The 19,254-nt window shown below is 38.4% G+C and overlaps 1 protein-coding gene across 1 annotated transcript; it reads left to right on the plus strand.

The window, feature by feature from the left end:
- Nucleotides 1–6,135: 6,135 nt before the first annotated feature.
- On the plus strand, nucleotides 6,136–9,868 carry LOC110719472 (RNA-binding protein NOB1-like). The gene is made up of 5 exons (XM_021898427.1): nucleotides 6,136–6,634; nucleotides 7,555–8,563; nucleotides 8,856–9,024; nucleotides 9,334–9,447; nucleotides 9,524–9,868. Exons 1-5 carry the CDS (start codon nucleotides 6,286–6,288, stop codon nucleotides 9,677–9,679), a joined length of 1,797 nt encoding a protein of 598 aa, XP_021754119.1. The 5' UTR covers nucleotides 6,136–6,285; the 3' UTR covers nucleotides 9,680–9,868.
- The last annotated feature ends 9,386 nt before the right edge of the window (nucleotides 9,869–19,254 follow it).

A 19,254-nucleotide genomic window follows, 5' to 3' on the forward strand; every position in this document is an offset into this window, starting at 1 on the left:
ACCTTTTACAATTATAAATACTTATATTTGAATCATAATTTTGCCAGTACATTAAACCATTATATGATATTTTTACAATTGTACAAAACAGTAACAGATAAACCTACCTCTATAAAAGGTAGATTTTCCCCCAATTTTCACCACAAATCTCTTATCCTCTCTTTATCCAAAAATCACCCAAAAATTATTCACCCCTTCTTCTCGAATATGTTCCCCGACGGCGACCAAAACATCCAAAACACCCACACCTTCACCTTTGAGGAAGATTTAAAGAAAATAAAACAATATTTTCTCCTAATTACGGCGCTTGTAGTTCTGTTAGTAGCAATATTAATTTTTGTCATAATGTACAAGTGAAGTTTGTTTATTTTGTCGGTTAAAATCATGTTTTGTTTTATTATGTTGTTTTGTTGTTTTAAATCATCATTGTATAATATTACCATTATTATTATAGTTATTGTTACTACTATTGTTGTTGTCGTTTTGCTGTTTATACGACTAATATGATTTTTTTTGCATAGTTATATAATTACTCACAATAATAAACCAAGGGGGGAGAAAGAACTATTTTATTTATGTCTTATTATTGTTAAAAAAAATTTTAATTATCATGTGTTTCATTAACAAACTAAAAATATGGAAGAATTAAACACATGTGATATACGTATGATTATAAACTAATTATCACGTAATTTGTTGTAGTTAAAATGGGAGATCTTGTGAAAAGACAATTTAGCATTCTAGATTTATCTGGAAAGTAATTTTTGGAATGGAAAGTGGATGCCATGATGAATTTAAAAGCTCAAGGGTTGGAGCATACTGTTAATAAAAGTCCCCCTGGTCAAACAACTGATACTACCACTTCTGCAATGACGGTTGAAAAACCCATTACCGAACAAGAAAAGGCAAAGGCCTTAGTGTTACTAAGGCATCATTTACATGAAGGCCTTAAAACTGAGTACATGATGGTTGAAGATCCCAAAGAATTATGGGACTGCCTTAATGAAAGATTTGGACACCACAAAAGGGTGCTCCTTCCTAAGGCATTATTTGACTGGACAAATTTACGGTTCCAGGATTTCAAATCTGTAATAGATTACAATTCAACCATACATGAGATAGTATCTATATTGAGATAATGTGATCATCCAGTCACCGATGAACAAATGATTGAAAAAACACTCACTACCTTTCATGCAAGCAACATACTGTTGCAAGAACAATATCGTGAAAGAGGTTTTAAGAAGTTTAATGAATTAATGAGTGTATTGCTTGTTGTGAAACAAAATAGCGATCTTTTGTTGAAAAATCATAATCTCAGACCAACTGGGTCTTTGGCCACTCATCATGAGGCAAATGCAACAAGTTCTTATCCACTCGAGGCAAATGCTGCACGAAGAGGTGGACGTGGAAATTACAATGGCCGTGGAAAAGGCCGTGGAAATTATCGCGGACGAGGCCGAGGACGTGGTAGAAACAATTTTCAAAGAAACAGTAATTTCAAAAATTTTGAAAAACAGAAGGGACAGTCATCTGGAAGCTACAAACAAACTCTTTCAAAAGGAAAAGACACATGTTACAGATGTGGCATGACAGGACATTGGGGACGTACTTGTCGTACGGCCAAACATTTGGTAGACCTTTACCAGGCTTCTGTAAAAGGCAAAGAGAAAAATGCAGAAGCAAATTATGTTAATGAAGAAAATGCTCCATGTCCTACCCTTGATGTGTCCGATTTCTTCATGGACAATGCTGAAACTGGGAATGATTTCATCTTTGGAGAAAATAACAATGCTTAATTAACCCATCTACTGATGTAATATATACTACGTTTTAATGAATTTTCTGATATGTATTTTAAATGATTAGTCATGTACTCTTAATTTCTATCATAAATAAAAGTTTGTATGATATTATTCTAAACTAATCTCATATTTATTTTATGAAGATATGGATATACCCGAAGTTGGTTCCGAATATCATTGCCTTTTGGACAGTGGAACAACACACACTATCTTAAAGGATAGGAAATATTTTTCACAACTAAAGTTGTTTCAGGCAAATGTAAACACTATCTCCGGGTCAGCAAAATTAATTGAAGGATCTGGAAAGGCTTGTATAATGCTTCCAAATGGAACAAAATTGATGATCAATAATGCTTTATACTCGAGTAAATCTCGAAGAAATCTCATAAGTTTCAAAGATGTGCGCCAAAATGGCTATCATTTAGAAACAATGACAACGGGTCAAAAGGAGTATTTATGCCTTACGACAGGAAAATATGGCAAGAAACACATTTATGAGAAATTGCCAGCATACTCTTCGGGGTTATACCGTATAAACATACGACCCGTGGAAATCAATATGATATCTAACCAGAAGTTAGATGACAAACATTTGATTATTTTATGGCATGATCGTTTGGGACATCCAGCAACTGGGATGATGCAAAGAATAATAGCGAATTCAATTGGACATACAATAAGGAATGCCAAAATTCCTCGATCGGATGAATTAACATGCTCCGCATGTTCACTTGGCAAATTAATAATAAGACTATCCATGAACAAAATTGCTATTGAATCTCCAAAATTCTTGGAAAGAATTCAGGGAGATATTTGCGGGCCAATTAATCCGGCATGTGGACCATTTCGATATTTTATGGTTTTAATTGATGCTTCCACACGATGGTCACATGTCAGTCTGCTTTCAAGCAGAAATGTTGCTTTTGCAAAATTACTTGCCCAAATTATCAAATTAAGAGCACAATTCCCAGATCATACAATAAAGAAAATAAGGCTCGATAATGCTGGGGAATTTACATCCCAAACATTTAATGATTATTGTATGTCAATTGGAATTGATGTTGAACATCCAGTAGCTCATGTCCATACACAAAATGGTCTAGCTGAATCACTAATTAAGAGATTACAATTGATTGCAAGACCATTATTAATGAGATCAAAATTACCATCATCTGCTTGGGGACATGCTATAATACATGCAGCAGCACTAATTAGATTGAGACCTACAACTTATCATAAATTCTCACCACTACAACTTGTTTGTGGTAGAGAACCAAGTATCTCACATCTAAAAATCTTTGGTTGTGCTGTATATGTTCCTATTGCTCCACCCCAACGAACAAAAATGGGTCCACAAAGAAGGCTGGGAATTTATGTCGGGTTTGAATCCCCATCTATAATTAAATATCTTGAACCATTGACTGGTGACTTATTTACGGCTAGATTTGCCGACTGTCACTTTAATGAAACAGTATTCCCAGCCTTAGGGGGAGAGAAAGTGGACCCACACAAGAAAGAAATAGAATTTATTTGGAATGCAACACAATTGTTGATGTTAGACCCACGAACAAATATGTGTGAACAAGAAGTTAAGAAAATTGTTCATTTACAAAGTGTTGCAAATCAATTGCCTGATGCATTTGTAGACACAAAGAAGGTGACAAAATCACATATACCAGCAGAAAATGCCCCTGCACGTATTGAAATCCCAACTGGAAATAAGGCCATAGAAAATGAATCTCAGGCACGCAGAAAGCGTGGAAGACCACTTGGTTCAAAAGATTCTAAGCCAAGAAAATTGAAAAGATTGGATGGAATAGAAAATGAGACTAATAATGTTCCCCCGTCAGAAGGTCAAGAAAGACCAAATGTGGATGAAAGTAAAGAAAATGATGATAATCCAAAAGGGGACGAACAAGAAGAAAACCCTACGGGAAATGAACAAGACGTTCAAAACGTCGATAACAATGAAATTTCAATGAATTACGTCTCTACCAAGACTCATTGGAATAGGAAAGATGTTATCGTGGATGAAATATTTGCAAATTCCATCGCAATCGACATTGTGTCTGATGAAAATGATGTTGAACCAAGGACAGTGGAAGAATGCCAACACAGGAGTGATTGGCCAAAGTGGAAGGAGGCAATGCTGGCTGAGTTGAAGTCACTTGAAAAACGAGAAGTTTTCGGAAAAATAACTCTTACACCAGCAGGTGTAAAACCCGTTGGCTACAAATGGGTATTTGTGAGAAAACGTAATGAGATAAATGAGATAGTTAGATACAAGGCAAGACTTGTAGCCCAAGGATTTTCTCAAATTCCAGGGATTGATTATGAAGAAACATATTCTCCAGTGGTTGATGCAACTACATTAAGATTTCTGGTAAGTTTGACAGTCACAAAAGGACTGCAATGCGATTAATGGATGTAGTGACTGCGTATTTGTATGGGTCACTCGATACGGACATTTACATGAAAGTCCCCGAAAGACTAAAACTACCAGAAAACCACAAGCCTAGACAACTGCTTTCCATAAAACTAAAAAGGTCACTTTATGGATTGAAACAATCTGGAAGGATGTGGTACAACCGTCTGAGTGAATACCTTATGAGAGAAGGATTCAAAAACAACCAAGTTAGTCCCTGTGTTTTCATAAAGCGATCACAATCAGGATTCGCTATCATTGCAGTTTATGTTGATGATTTAAATATCATCGGAACCCCAAATGAACTCGAGAAAACTGCAAAATACTTGATGAAAGAATTTGAGATGAAAGACCTTGGGAAAACTAAATTTTGCCTTAGACTACAAATTGAGCACTTGAGTCATGGCATTTTTGTCCATCAATCAAACTATACAGAAAGGGTTTTGAAACGTTTCTTCATGGACAAAGCAACCCCAACCAACTTCCCAATGGTTGTTCGTTCTTTGAATATGAAAAATGATCCATTCAGACCCCGAGAAGAAAATGAAGAGATTCTGGGTCCAGAAGTACCATACTTAAGTGCAATTGGAGCCTTAATGTACTTAGCTAACAATACTAGACCCGACATAGCTTTCTCTGTGAATTTGTTAGCCAGGCACAGCAATGCACCAACATATAGGCATTGGAAGGGAGTTCGACACTTACTCCGGTACCTACGAGGGACACAAGACCTTGGTTTATATTACCAACCAAAACAAGATGCTGCTCTCATTGGGTATGCAGACGCTGGATACTTATCAGATCCTCAAAATGCCAAGTCACAAAATGGATATGTATTCACTTATGGCGGCACTGCAATATCATGGAAATCAACAAAGCAGACATTGACCGCGACATCATCAAATCATGCAGAGTTGATAGCCCTCTATGAAGCAGGACGGGAATGTGTGTGGCTGAGGTCGATGATCAGTAATATCCAAAAGGAGTGTGGAATGAACGCAATAACAGAAGACCCAACCATCATCTTTGAAGACAATACAGCATGTATCGCTCAAGTAACTGAAGGATATATTAAGGGAGATAAAACGAAACATATTGCCCCAAAACTGTTCTTCACACATGATCTGCAAAAGGACGAGGAAATAAATATCCAGCAAATTCAGTCTTGTGAAAATCTTGCCGACCTTTTCACCAAATCACTTCCTTCCAAGAAATTTGAGCAATTGGTTCACAAAATTGGAATGCGACATCTTCGTGATCTATGCTGAAATCAGGAGGAGTATTATATGCACTGCACTCTTTTTCCCTTCGATCAGGTTTTTATCCCACTGGGTTTTTCCTGACAAGGTTTTTAACGAGGCAGTATATCAAAGCATATAATATTTTTCTTTGAAGCAACCCATACTCCATTTCATGCGAACTTCAAGGAGGAGTGTTAAGAAAATGTCAAATGAAGTTCACATGAGTTTGGAGCACAATAGCTTATAGCTCATCACATGAGCTATATTTAGGACAATAATTTGTATATAAGTACAATTATGTAACATACTTTATGGGCAATATTTGCCTATAAATAAGTTCACTATCTTGTGAACTAGTAGAGTAAGAAGAAAAACCGACATTCTCTAATTGCTCTTTTGCTCTCTTCCATCTCCATCATCATAAAATATACAATATCATAGTTACCTCTTAACATAAACTTTTTTTTTTTTTTTTTTTTTGGAGAAATAAACTTAATAAAAATTGAAGCGGTTTAAGAGGCGTTAAGTTTGAGATTCAAAAGCAGTTCGTAAAGTAAAACTGAAGTGAACTAACTGAAACGGAATTGAACTGATTGTAGCTGAGCTGAATTAAACTGAATTGAAATATTTAACAACAGATTAATAATTTTTAACTGTAAATTAGTAATAATATTTTAATCCACTAATAATTGTGAAAAATAAAATAAAATTCAAAATTAATCCACTAATAAAAAGACACTTAGGGTTTATGTTTATCTCCCCTTTCTCGTTACATCCACTCTCATCTCCTTCTCTCGTCCCTCAACTCTAAGCAATGGAGTCACCGCCGGAATCAGTCGCACCACCGCCACCACCACCGAAATCAGCCGCACCATGTTGGGCGAACATAGTGAAGCAAACACCAGAACCAACCCCACCATTACAACCTCAAACACCCACACAACTCTTCGAAACCTGCAAATCAAACAAAGGCATAGCAGTTGCCATTGTTGATGCCAACGCCATCATTCAAGGAGGAGAGAGACTCCCTTCTTTGGCTGACAAATTTGTGTCTGTTTCTGAAGTTATCAATGAAATTCGTGACCCCACTTCTCGTCATCGTCTTTCTTTTTTGCCTTTTACTGTTGATACCTTGGAACCCTCCCCTGAATCTCTCAAAAAAGGTCCCTTTCTCTTTCTCTCTTTTGTTTTTGGTTTCAATTTGATTGTTGAATTTGTGAATTTGTCCAATTTGGGTTATTTTGTGTTATTATTGATTGATTGAGCTGAATTTCAATTGGGTATTTTATGATTGTGCTGTTGAATTGTTTTGATGTTTGTACTGCGTTTAAGTTACCGGCTAGCAAAAGTCTTGAAAAAGTTTGTATCTTGCTAATTGCTCGGTTCATTGGAATATGTGTTTGGATGGTTTAAGGTGATGAATAAGTCTTGACAATAGTAAGACCTTAGATATTGGAGATTATTGATTTATGGTAGTAAACTAGTAATAGCTGCCAAAAATTGATGGGGGTTGTCGTTTGTGTTTATTGTTATGTCTTATGCTTGTAGTTTATGAACTAGTATGTATTTTCTCGAGTATGAGAACTTCTCAAATTAATTAGTATACTTGTGTAAGAGCCTTTTGGCATACTTCTCGCCTTCTTGTTGTTGGTTTCATGAAATGGAGGATTTGCTACTTGTTAAATCTATGCTTGCTCGATTGCTGTTTATTGGGCAAGATAGGCCATAGGGTAGTCATTTAATGAATCTGTATTAAGCTAAAGTGATTAGTCCATATAGTTTGTATTGCCGCTAAAACAATCAGTTACATGTTATCAATTAAAGAATTCGAGCTACTGAAAATATTATGGTAATTGTTTTCTGTAGTACGAGGACTATTTTTTCCTGAGTATTAAATGTCAGGTGTCAGTATTTTATGAATTATATGAAGTATTAGGACAACTCAATTATGGAGGCACTTATCAGAAAATTCATTATATTTGTACTGTATGTGTTTGATACATTGTATTGAGGGTATGGAGAATTCGTTTTGTTTTACTATAATTAGCATGCAATTTGACCTGTGTCTATGGATTATTGACAGTTGTCAGCTTTGCTAGAGCAACTGGTGATTTGCAGACTCTCTCTGATGTTGATCTTAAGCTCATTGCTCTAACTTACACATTGGAGGCTCAAATTCATGGTACTAGTCATCTTAGAGACAGCCCTCCCCCTATTCATGTTTTGAACGTACGGAGATTGCCTGAGAAGGACTTGCCTGGTTGGGGTTCCAATGTTCCTAATCTTGAGGAGTGGGAAGCATTGGAAGGTGCAACAGACAGTGGTCCAGATCCTTATTCTAAAATTCTCCCATTGAAGGATATAACGTTAAATATCCCTGTTGAGGATCAAATGAGTTTGAAAGATGGCTCTGTTGGAAACGGTAGTGAAGATCAAGATGGTGCTGGCCTGACTGCAAGGAGACACAGAAGATACCCGCCCAAAAAGAGGGAGGTAAAAATTGATGGGAAAAAAATGGTGGCTGATGGGATTGATGCATCTCAAGGACAACATGATGATGATGATGGTGATTGGCGTCCTGCTGTCAGTCGAGGCACCCATAGAAGGTTCCTCAGAAGAAAGGCTCGACGTGATATGTACGAGGTATCTTTTAAAGATGATGAGCAGCAGGAAGTCAATAAAAATACTGAAGAGGAAGATGATAATAAGGACACTCGTGGGACAAATGGTACTGATGATATTTCATCAATTTTGGAACAGATGGGACTTGAAGAAGATGCTTTGGAAACTCATGAAGAACAGAATGAGCAAATTGATTCTCATATGGAAGTTCAATCGGTAGATGGTCACTCAGTAAATGCTCATTCCGGGGGTGAAGTGGATGACAATGAAATATTAGACCATGTGGAGAATGGAAGTGTTGATACCTCATATGCAGAGGATGATGGAAGTGAACAGAGTTGGATGCTTAGGTCTTTATCTGATTCAAGTGTTGCTTGTATCACTGGAGACTTTGCTATGCAAAATGTTATTCTTCAGATGGGTTTACGTTTGCTAGCCCCTGGAGGAATGCAGATACGTGAGTTGCACAGGTAATGTAACTCCTTAATAACATCTCCATGTTCCCACTTAGGGTACTTAATAGTCACATAATATAGCAACACAATCTGAAGTTTTAATGAGACTTGATTATAACATATGTACATTGTCCTGCTGGAGGAATGGTCAAACACCAACTATCAGCACTATCACCTGCTAATAATTTTGTCAGTATGGGTGGGGTGGGCAACCTTCATACTTGAATGAGTTTTAATCCCTTGTAGTGTTGTTCATAGTGATTTTTTAACGACTGTCAGAAGTTCTGATATTGGGGTAATTGTCTAGGTGGGTACTAAAATGTCATGCCTGCCAGCATGTAACCGCTGAAGTTGGTCGAATCTTCTGTCCAAAGTGTGGCAATGGTGGTACCTTAAAGAAAGTGGCTGTTACAGTAGGCGAGAATGGGGTTGTGCTACAAGCTCGAAGGCATCGTTACTCCTTGCGTGGCACAAAGGTACAGTTTCTTATATGTCTTGCTCTTATCGTAAGTCTTGAGGTCTAGCCTCTAGGCAGTACTTGTGCATTTGTTCTTGCTAGTGCATGACTGTTATGAGGCGCTAATCAATTTATTTATTAGTATTGACATCTACTTTAATTGTTGCTTTTGTTCAGTGATTCCCTTTCTAGTTTGCCTATTTTGTCATAAGTTGAGGACCTTATTACCTAGGCTCCTCAGCAAATGGCTGGTGTATGCTATAGATAGTAATGTTTATCTTCAGATAAATTTGCCCATCCTGTTGGCTAACTCTTCATTTTTTTGAAGTTTTCACTCCCTTTGCCCCAAGGAGGAAGAGATTCCATGACTAAGAATCCCATATTACGGGAAGATCAGATCCCACAGAAGTTCTTATACCCCAGGACAAAGAAAAAGTCTAAGGTTACTTTCTCCCTTTTGCTCTTTGTTTCATGTAATTTAATCTTTAATTAACACTGTTATTTCAAATATTATGTAGGATGATGATATATTTGCTGGGGATAGCGTCTTTGGTCATCAGACTCATCACACTGATAAGAAAGCTTATAACAGGCCTCCTGTGAGACAAGCATTGGCAGTGTTCAGCGGTAAAAGAAATCCCAATGACAACCATTTCTCTCGTGCAAAGCATTGAGGCAATTTTGCCTGGAAATTTTGGTAGCTGTTTAGATGTTGCATTTTTAAAAAAATTATTGTGATTCGGTTTCTAAATTATCCTCCATGCATTCACTGACTTTGTATTGAACAAAAAATTGAATATTTACGTATATGTTAATCATTCTTGTTAAGAATGATGCGCGGAATATGTTTTATTATGGCTTCACTATTGGAAAGAGTAACTAATTCGTATATCTACATCTCTCTGCATTAGTCATTTGAATATTTCTTGAAGTATAAATCAATGAAATTACAGTTAATTTTAGTAGTGACTCGAGCAACTTATCTAACTTGATTGGCAGGGTAACAAGAAGAGGGAATGTATATATAGTTTTAGGGTCAAATGAGAAGGATGAAAAGGAATCTTGACCTTTTATTTTAATCCAATTGCTGTGGTTGATGTACAAATATTTTAATTCTATGTGTATATTTTTGTAAGTAAATGTGCATATTTTTTTGAGAAAATGTGTATATTTTGTAATCATTTGTGCATATTGCTCTATAATCAACGTGCATGAATTTCAAAATGAATGTGTATAAATTTTTAAGTGAATGTGCATAATTATAAAGCTGAAGGTGCATATATTTGTACTGGTTAAAATCATTAGATAAATTACACATTGCAATTCTTGCGGAAAAGATCAGACTTGTGAGTTGTGACTACATGATACAAAATCATTAATCTATACTTGGTATTATTTTTCGGCAGTAGCAATATATATTTCACTTCTATCCTTCCTTTAATCCCACTCATATTTTCACCTCCTTTGTTGCAGAATGTCATTGTTGTTTAGAGAGAGAAAATTTGAGGAAAACCCATTGTTATTTAGAGAGAGCTTTAATATCGATGTGTGTTAGTTCGATTACTACAAGAGGGGGGTTAATTGTAGACAAAAAAAAAATAGTGAACCTTATGCGGAATTAAACAAAGTATTAAAAGAGAGAACAGACGAGATAGACTTTTCGAATTATTTCACTTTGCAAAAACTCTTTTACAAATGTGAAGATTCAACCTACACTTAAGTTCCTCTAGGAACTCAAGTTATCCAGTTACGGTCCCTCTACCGCAGCTTAACTCTCTTAGTGATTCGACTCTGAATCACTTACAACTTTGTAACATACTCACTCAAGTCTCTCAGTTACAATTATTTCAAATCTCAATCTCAATTACATAAGTAATTACAAGACTTTCCTAATGCACTAGTGAAAATTAAGAGAAGGAACTCAGCTCTAGACAGTAAATAACTTTTGAAAACTTAAGCTCTAAAAACTGAATGTTTTTTCCACACACAAATCAGAGTCCGTTGCAAGCCATTTATAGAGAGATGAAAAGCCTTTTCCCACTACTCCCATGATCCACATTCACCTTAACCTTGGAAGTTAAAGAACATTGATCAGAGAGTGGGAAGTAAGATCTCCATGACTTTACTTTCAAGCTTTCAACGTGCCTCCTTAAAATTAGATAACCAACTTTTACTTGGTCAAAATAAAACTAGTTAAAAAGATTTTATTGTTTTAAAAGATAAAAATTTTAAATAATTATTTAATTAAAAATAACAAACTTATCTTTTAATTAAACAATTATTTATCATTTATTTACTTACAAAATATATCTTATTTTGAAAACTGATTTTATTTTATCTTTCATTTAAGAGTAAAATTGATTTTGTATTTTTATTTTAGGAAAAATTGCTTTAAATAATACCACCTTTCACCCGTCCGCTAAAAATAAATCGACTTTTTGATTATCGCTAAAAACAAGTCGACCTTTTGATTATTTCTAAATAATAGCTTATCATTTGACCGTCTCACCAGGGATTTTTGCCTATATGGCTGTAATTTCAGGTAAACCAGATCACCCACTTGAAATCCTCCCTCTCGTCTTCCTTTGTTCTCATAATGTCGCAAATATACCTAATCATGTACCAAATGAAACTTCAAGTCATCAAGTGTAGCATCGCGTTCCTGCAATTGTGCTTCCACTGAAGCCATAGATGTGCTGCTAGCAGAGAACCTAATCAAATAAGGAGGGTCCTTGCCATAAAGAGCCTTGAAAGGGGTGTAGTTTGTGGCGGTATGGAATGATGTATTGTACCAATACTCTGCCCAAGGTAACCAGCGTACCACGTATGCGGTTTGCCATTCACAAAGCATCTCAAACAGGATTCTACCCCTTGTTGACAACCTCAGTTTGGTAGTCTGTTTGGGGGTGGTAGGCTATGCTGCGCATAAGCTGAGTTCCCTGAAGCTTGAACAATTCCGTCCAGAAAATGCTAAGGAAGACTTTGTCTCGGTCTGATATGATGGAGCTTGGTATACCATGTAACTTTACTACCTCAGCCATGAAATGTTGCGCTACACTCTAAGCAGTAAAAGGGTGTTTGAGCGGAATGAAGTGCCCATACTTGGTTAAACGATCCACTACCAAGAGTATGGTGTCCCAGCCTAATGACTTTGACAAACCTTCTACAAAATCCATAGATATGTCCTCCCAAACCCTTTCCGGAATTGGCAAATTTTGGAGAAGACCCAAAGGAGACAAGGTGGAATGCTTGTTCTGCTGACACACGTGACAGTGCTGGACATATTTTGTCACATCTTTTCTCATCCCGAACCAGAACCATTCTCCTGCCAAACGGTGGTAAGTCTTGAGGTCACCAACATGCCCACCCATCAAGGAGTCATGATATTCCTTGAGCAGCTTGGAGGTCAGCTCACAACGCTTTGGAATTACTATCCTCCCCTTTATACTTTAAGACCCCATTTTCCAAAGTGAACCATTTCGGTGCTGCCTCCCCATTTTGTAGTTGCGAAATCAAGAGTTGGAGAGCTACATCCTTTTCTACATAGGCCCATACATAATCCTAACGAAGTCCACAAGAAGTCACCATAGTCCCACACTCATACTCAGGACTATGTTGGCGGGATAGCGCATCTGCCACTTTGTTAGTAGGACCCGGCTTGTAGTGAATTTCGAAAGCATACCCCATCAACTTGCTAATCCACTTTTGATATGCCTGTTCCACCTCCCTTTGTTCCAGCAAATAGTTAAGGCTTCGCTGATCAGTGCGAACACTGAAATGACGGCCCAGCAAATACTGTCTCCACTTCTCCACTGCAAACACAATTTTCATAAGCTCTTTCTCGTATATAGGATTTTCCTTATTTCTGATTCCCAAGACCTTGCTGTAATATGCAATAGGGTGCTCTGCTTGTAGCAGGACAGCCCCTAAGCCATGCCCTGAAGCGTCTGTTTCAACCACGAAAGGTAGAGAAAAATCTGGTGCAGCTAGGATAGGAGCATTCACCATGGAAGCCTTTAATGCGTTGAAGGCTGAAGTGGCAACCTCGGTCCACCCAAAACTTTCCTTGCGCAATTGGTCAGTCAAGGGAAGGGCAATCTGAGCATACCCTTTGATGAACTTGCGATAGTAACCTGTGAGGCCTAGGAACCCCCTGAGCTGCTTTAGGTTCGTCTGGGGAGGCCAATCTAACATAGCCTACACTTTGGAAGAGTCAACTTCCACCCTAGCTGCTGAGATCACATGCCCCAGGTAAGCCACCCGTTCCTTCCCGATTTCACACTTCTTAAAATTGGCAAATAGTCGATGGTCAGCTATAATTTGCAAAACGTGTTGTAGGTGAACCGTATGCATTTCAACACAAGGACTATATACCAAGATGTCGTCGAAGAACACTAATACAAACTTCCGCAAGAATGGCCGGAAAACATCATTCATAAGGGACTGAAAAGTGGCAGGAGCGTTGGTTAGCCTAAAGGGCATTACGAGGAACTCGTAGTGACCCTCATGGGTTCGAAAATCTGTCTTATGCACATCCTCGGGCTTTACCCGGATCTGGTGGTAACCAGATTTGAGATTAAGTTTTGTGAAAATCGCCGAACCACCCAATTCATCCAGTAATTCATCGATGATGGGTATCGGAAATTTATCAGGGACTGTTTCCTTGTTAAGGGCCCTGTAATCAACGCAAAAACGCCATGACCCGTCCTTCTTCTTCACCAACAAAACCGGACTGGAATAAGAACTTGTCGAGGTCTTAATTATCCCTACACTAAGCATATCCGAAACCAGCCGTTCAATTTCGTCCTTCTGGGTTGTGGATATCTATACGACCTGACACTAATCGGATTGACACCACTTCGTAACACAATGGCGTGCTCAATCTGTCTCTGAGGAGGTCATCCATCTGGCATGTGAAAGACCTGCTGAAATTCCTGTATTAGAAGTATGAAGGCTGTAGGGATTTTCGGTTCTGTTTCTCCTGCTTTCTCTAAATGATTCAGTTCGAGTAAATAACCAAAACCTTCCTTCTGCAAATTTTTGAACATTGCCTTCAGGGAGATACCGGTCCGCCCCAAATGGGGGTCACCCTTCAAGGTAACCGTGTTACCATTCAATTGGAATTTCAGTGTTTGTGTTTTCCAATTGGTTGTGATTGTGCCAAGCTTCTCCAACCATTGGATGCCCAAAATCATGTCTGAGCTCCCTAAAGGAAGGATGAGGAAGTCCTCTACAATCGAGACTCCTTGAAGGTTCAGCAAGACGCCCTTACACACCCCTTCCTCTTGCACCGCTTCTCCAGTGCCAAGAGTAACCCCAAAACTTCTGGATTTTATGGGGTTTAGACCCAATTTCTAAGCCGCCACACTCGAGATGAAATTATGAGTTTCCCCGAGGTCAATGATCACCACCACAAAGCTTTCATTCACCACACCAGCCAGACGCATTGTTGTAGGGCTAGTCAAGCCCATAACGGAGCTCGGAGATACCTCCGGTGGGGAAATCAGATCTGGTGGAGGTGGTACGAGCCCATCTGCGTTTGTTTCTACCATAGAAAAATCTCCGGCATCATCCCCGTCCTCCTCGTCTTCCATGAGCAACACGCTCAGTCCGCGACGGTTGCAACGGTGGTTCATTGTCCACTTTTCATCACAACGGAAACACATGCCCTATTCTCGCTTCTGTTGCAGCTCCTTTTCCGACAACCGCCTAATTTCTCCGGTGTGTTTGAAGGTGTTAGTGGTGGTTCGGGCTGGGTGAAAGTGTTTCGGGTTCGTGTTTAGGGTTGTTGTGTTTTGGTGGCTGGTGATGAGGTTGGTATTTGGGATTGTGTTTGGGTTGGTGTGGGTTGGGCCGGAAAGCAAGATTTGGGGTTCTCCAAGTGGGTAGGCTTCCATGGGTTTTGGACTTTGGTCCGAGTCTCTATTTCTTTTCGACCTGCATTGACAACTCCATGACATGATCTAGAGATACCGGGTCCAAAAGCCGGACCTCAACCCAAATATCTTATTTTAGTCCATTAAGGTATTGCCCTTTCGCAATCTCTCCAGGAACTCCATCAATTGGAGCTAAAAGCTCAATAAATTGCCGACGATACTCCGCCACGGTGCCGGTCTGCTGGTGGGCAAGCCACTGCTTGTGCAAGGTTCTGGTTGCGGTGGTTCTGAAGCGGCGGAGGAGCCGTTTCAGTGCATCCCAGGTCAACAAGGGTTGCCTCCTGTTCTCCCACTGAAACCACAACAAAGCATCCCCATCCAACGCCACCACGGAGGCCTCCAGCTTATCTTCCTCCGTGAGCCGGTAAAAATGGAAAAACCTCTCAGCACGGAGGATCCACCCATCCGGATTCGTACCATCGAAGATAGGCAAGTCTAGTTTCCTCAACTTCCAGTTCGATTGCCCACCGTGATAGCCTCCATCACCGTAATTCGGCTACTGATGAGATGAAATTGGGTTGTCCCATTGATTGAGAATCCCATTTCCCACAGAAGAGCGAAATTCCGAACAAAGTCTCTCCTGCCCAGCAGTGATCTGGGAGGTGATATTCGTTTGGAATGCCGCCATTGCGGTGGTGATCTCCTGAGCCACGCGCGATGGAAGCCCTGAGATCTCTAGCTCCAACAGGTCCAGACGTTAACCATGATTTAGGCGAGCCATCTCCTGTCCTGGCTTGGATCGTCACTACTCTGATACCAAATTTTCTAGGAATTAGTATAAAACAGTCATTAAACAAGCTAGAAGGCAGAACAATGGCAACCAGGGAATGATTTTTGTATTATCAAACAGAGTGTTCACAATACAACCTTCTTTCGAGAGGAAAAAGCTCTCCAGTACAGACTTCTTAATTACTTGTTTGATACATTCCCCTTCAACCAATCCCCTATTAATATCCACAATTTACTCATAAAACAAACTTAATCATTCCAACAATAACAAACTTATAACAAACTTTTCTATAGATTACTATTATACCCTCCACCTTAAAACTGGTACCAACAACCTTCCAGCTTAGCAAAACCTCCAACTAATTCTTCTTGGGCCTTCTAGCATAGGTGAAATGTATATCGGTTTTAGGCCGGTTCCTTGCAGTCTCGATCTCTGGTGCTTTGCGTTGGCATTGGAATTTGAATGAGATTTACCAGATTTAGAAGATTTTGTGATAAGCACAATATAAATCATGGCCCCTCCATATTGAAGCATTATATATAAATAATGGAATCGTCCACATTCTAAAATCAGAGTTAGCCGCCATGAAAGGAGGCACTAAAATTGGTGCATATTTGCATTATTAAATTAAGAGTGTTTCCCAAAGAACATCATATATATTCAGTGTTTATCTTATAACCTTTTTTTACTCTTTCCAAAGACTGTGATTTGACTTAGCTAGAAGGCCAATATAATCCTTATTCTAAAAGGCTTTCAAAGTTCCTATAATTTGACCTTCCTTGGAGCAAAAGAATGGATAGGAAATAGTCTTGATTGGTTAAAGCACGAGAAACAGAACGAGCAGATAATATTCCAGGTTAACTTCTACTTACCACATTGAGCATCAGAGCGCTGTTTTAAACCCTTGCCCTCAAGACAGTTACCTTGAAAGCTTGCACCGTAGAAGATGTAAAACAAAGTCAGCATTTGCAAGCAAGAGAAATTTACCATGAGAAGTGGGAGGACAGAAGAGCATATCATTTCAAAACCAACCTTGGCAGATGTAGCAAGCATTTCAGGATGCTTCCACCAAAGAAGTTAAATGAGAAATCAGCAACTTTCAGCTGAGGCAAGAGACAACAACCAGTATCATTCCCATTGATTGCATACCTGAAAATTCCAAACCAAATAAATAGCACAGCTCTATAATTGCACATTAATAGAAAGCAAAGAATGATTGTAGGCATTGGATATTCTAGTCTTAAATTACAAAAGGTAAGAAATATGGGAGTAAGAGATGTGCAACAGATACACTCTATTCTATCTTCAAGGTACATATATGATGGCATCACTGAACTTATAGTATCTCAAGATTTTTAATATTACTAAATTTGTAATAGTAATTCCAGAGCTACATTTTAGTAAATAAAGCAAAGCGAAAGCAAATATGCTGAAGAAATATTCATCATTATCAGCTGACATATAAAGTCCCCAGATTCATCCTCAACAATCAACATTCACCACTGAAAGTTTAAGAATATATGGACTATCCCAAGAGTCCCTAAGACCCTATACTCCCTAATCATCATTAGCACAACTTCTAAAAAGCAGTTTATTTAACTGTTATTGAAAACTATATGGCTTGATTAAAGAAGCTAAAGGCACATGATCTGCAAGTTTCTGTCTTCTCAAAACATGACCTGAAAAAACAGTGGGATCGTGTAAGATTGAAGCTACTCAAGATTTTTTTTACACTGAAAACCTTCGCGATAAACTCAACAGGGCTTCCAAATTCTAGCGAAAAAAGGTATATTTAAGTTCAATCCCTATTTTTTGATTAATAAGCTTCTAAAACCATTTTTTTTTAAATAGACCCAGTAGGAGAAAGTATTATGGAGTTTAAAGGGAAGTTGCCAACAAGCACTAGAATTACATCATTCTACAATAAATTCTAATCTTTTCCATAGATACTCATAGAGGAATAAATTAATTGATGACTATGGTCTGAACGAATATCAACTGATTGACAATTAAAGACAAAAGCTTCTACATGTCATAGTCCATACATACAAAGACATAACAAGTGCAAGTTTTGTTTTTCAGACTAAGTACTATTGATGTCAATCAAGAAGATTCACTACGAAAAGCAACTTTTATTAAAGGAATAGATTTATCGACATTAGGTAAATTTAATTTTACACGTTGTGCAAACGACACTTGCATTCCATGCATGCTAGGTTTAAAATCTGCAGTGGCAGCACCAGGCACAATTCCTTGGAGAGACTTCAGATCTCCAAGCTCATGAGGTAGCATTCCAGTCAATCCATTTGACTGTAGATTAGTGTATATAACAAGGGGCTAAACTAAGAAACTAATCAAACACAAAGGCAACAAACTACAAAAATTGGCGCCAAATCAATTCATACATCACCGTAATGTTAGTAAATAAGCAAATTAAACAAAAAATACTTATCTTAATGTTGTGTAAACCAAATTGACAGGAGAACCACTTAACTAAAAGACAATTCCGCGTTACTGTTAGCGTGACAGTGCAATGGCTGATATTAGCTACTGTATTTGCAAGCTAATGGCAGAATAATGAAAATCCAGAACAATGTTGAGAAGAAGAAAAAGAATAAAAGAGAGAGAGAGAGAGAGAGAGAGAGAGAGAGAGAGAGAGAGAGAGAGAGAGAGAGAGAGAGAGAGAGAGAGAGAGAGAGAGAGAGAGGGAAATTGTTATTTCATTTCTTGCATTATGCATGCACCTCACAGCCCTTATATACAACCGTGGCAACAACAATACAGCTCATCAAATCCCACAACTAATTAACAAACTTAGATTCTTTTCATAACAACTTTTATTCCCTACTAACAATCTTGAAGAAAAGGACAAAATAACCCTTTTTGATTACCAAAAATAGAAATATCAGAATATGTCCTATAACATACCCTCCCCTTTAAAGGAATTGACCCCAAGTCTGGCATATTGCAGGATAAGCAACCTGAAAATCAGCTTTAGGCATCCAGGAAGCTTCATGAGCAGGGGTGTCCTTCCAATGCACCAAGAGGTGTTCTATATTATCAGAGTCCAGCTTACTATCCAAAATGGCAGTAGGAGTCAAAGGAGCAGGAGCGGACTTTTCCCAGTGAGGAAGCACAACCACAACAGGTGCATTACCTTGAAAAGATTTGAGCAAAGAGACATGAAAGACTGGATGTATCTTTGATTGTGCAGGCAAGAGGAGTTTATAAGCCACATTTCTATTTTGGTTGTGATCTGAAATGGCCCACAATATTTAGTAGTAAGCTTATTGTTGCTTCTGGTAGACATAGACTGTTGTCTATAGCCTTAGAGCTTCAGCCAAACCCATTCACCAACACAAAAGGACCTCTTAAACCTCTTTCTGTCAGCCTAAACTCTTATTCTGTTATGAGCTTTTGACAAATTTTGCTTGAGTATGGCTAGCATATTCTTTCTTCTCTACATTCCCCTGTCAACAGCTTCAATCTGAGACTCTATTGGCAAGTATGGCAAATGGATGGGAGGGGGCTGTCCATAAACCACCTCATATAGGGTCATACCTGAGGCTGAATGGAAGTGCGT

The sequence above is a fragment of the Chenopodium quinoa genome, unplaced genomic scaffold, assembly GCF_001683475.1.
Source record: "Chenopodium quinoa cultivar QQ74 unplaced genomic scaffold, ASM168347v1, whole genome shotgun sequence".
In the NCBI taxonomy this organism is placed as follows: domain Eukaryota; kingdom Viridiplantae; phylum Streptophyta; class Magnoliopsida; order Caryophyllales; family Amaranthaceae; genus Chenopodium; species Chenopodium quinoa.

Coding starts and splice junctions, on each gene's coding strand:
- LOC110719472 (XM_021898427.1), top strand. CDS start 6,286: ATGGAGTCACCGCCGGAATCAGTCGCACCACCGCCACCACCACCGAAA. Junction 8,564..8,855: donor CAGATACGTGAGTTGCACAG/GTAATGTAACTC, acceptor GTAATTGTCTAG/GTGGGTACTAAAATGTCATG. Junction 9,025..9,333: donor ACTCCTTGCGTGGCACAAAG/GTACAGTTTCTT, acceptor ATTTTTTTGAAG/TTTTCACTCCCTTTGCCCCA.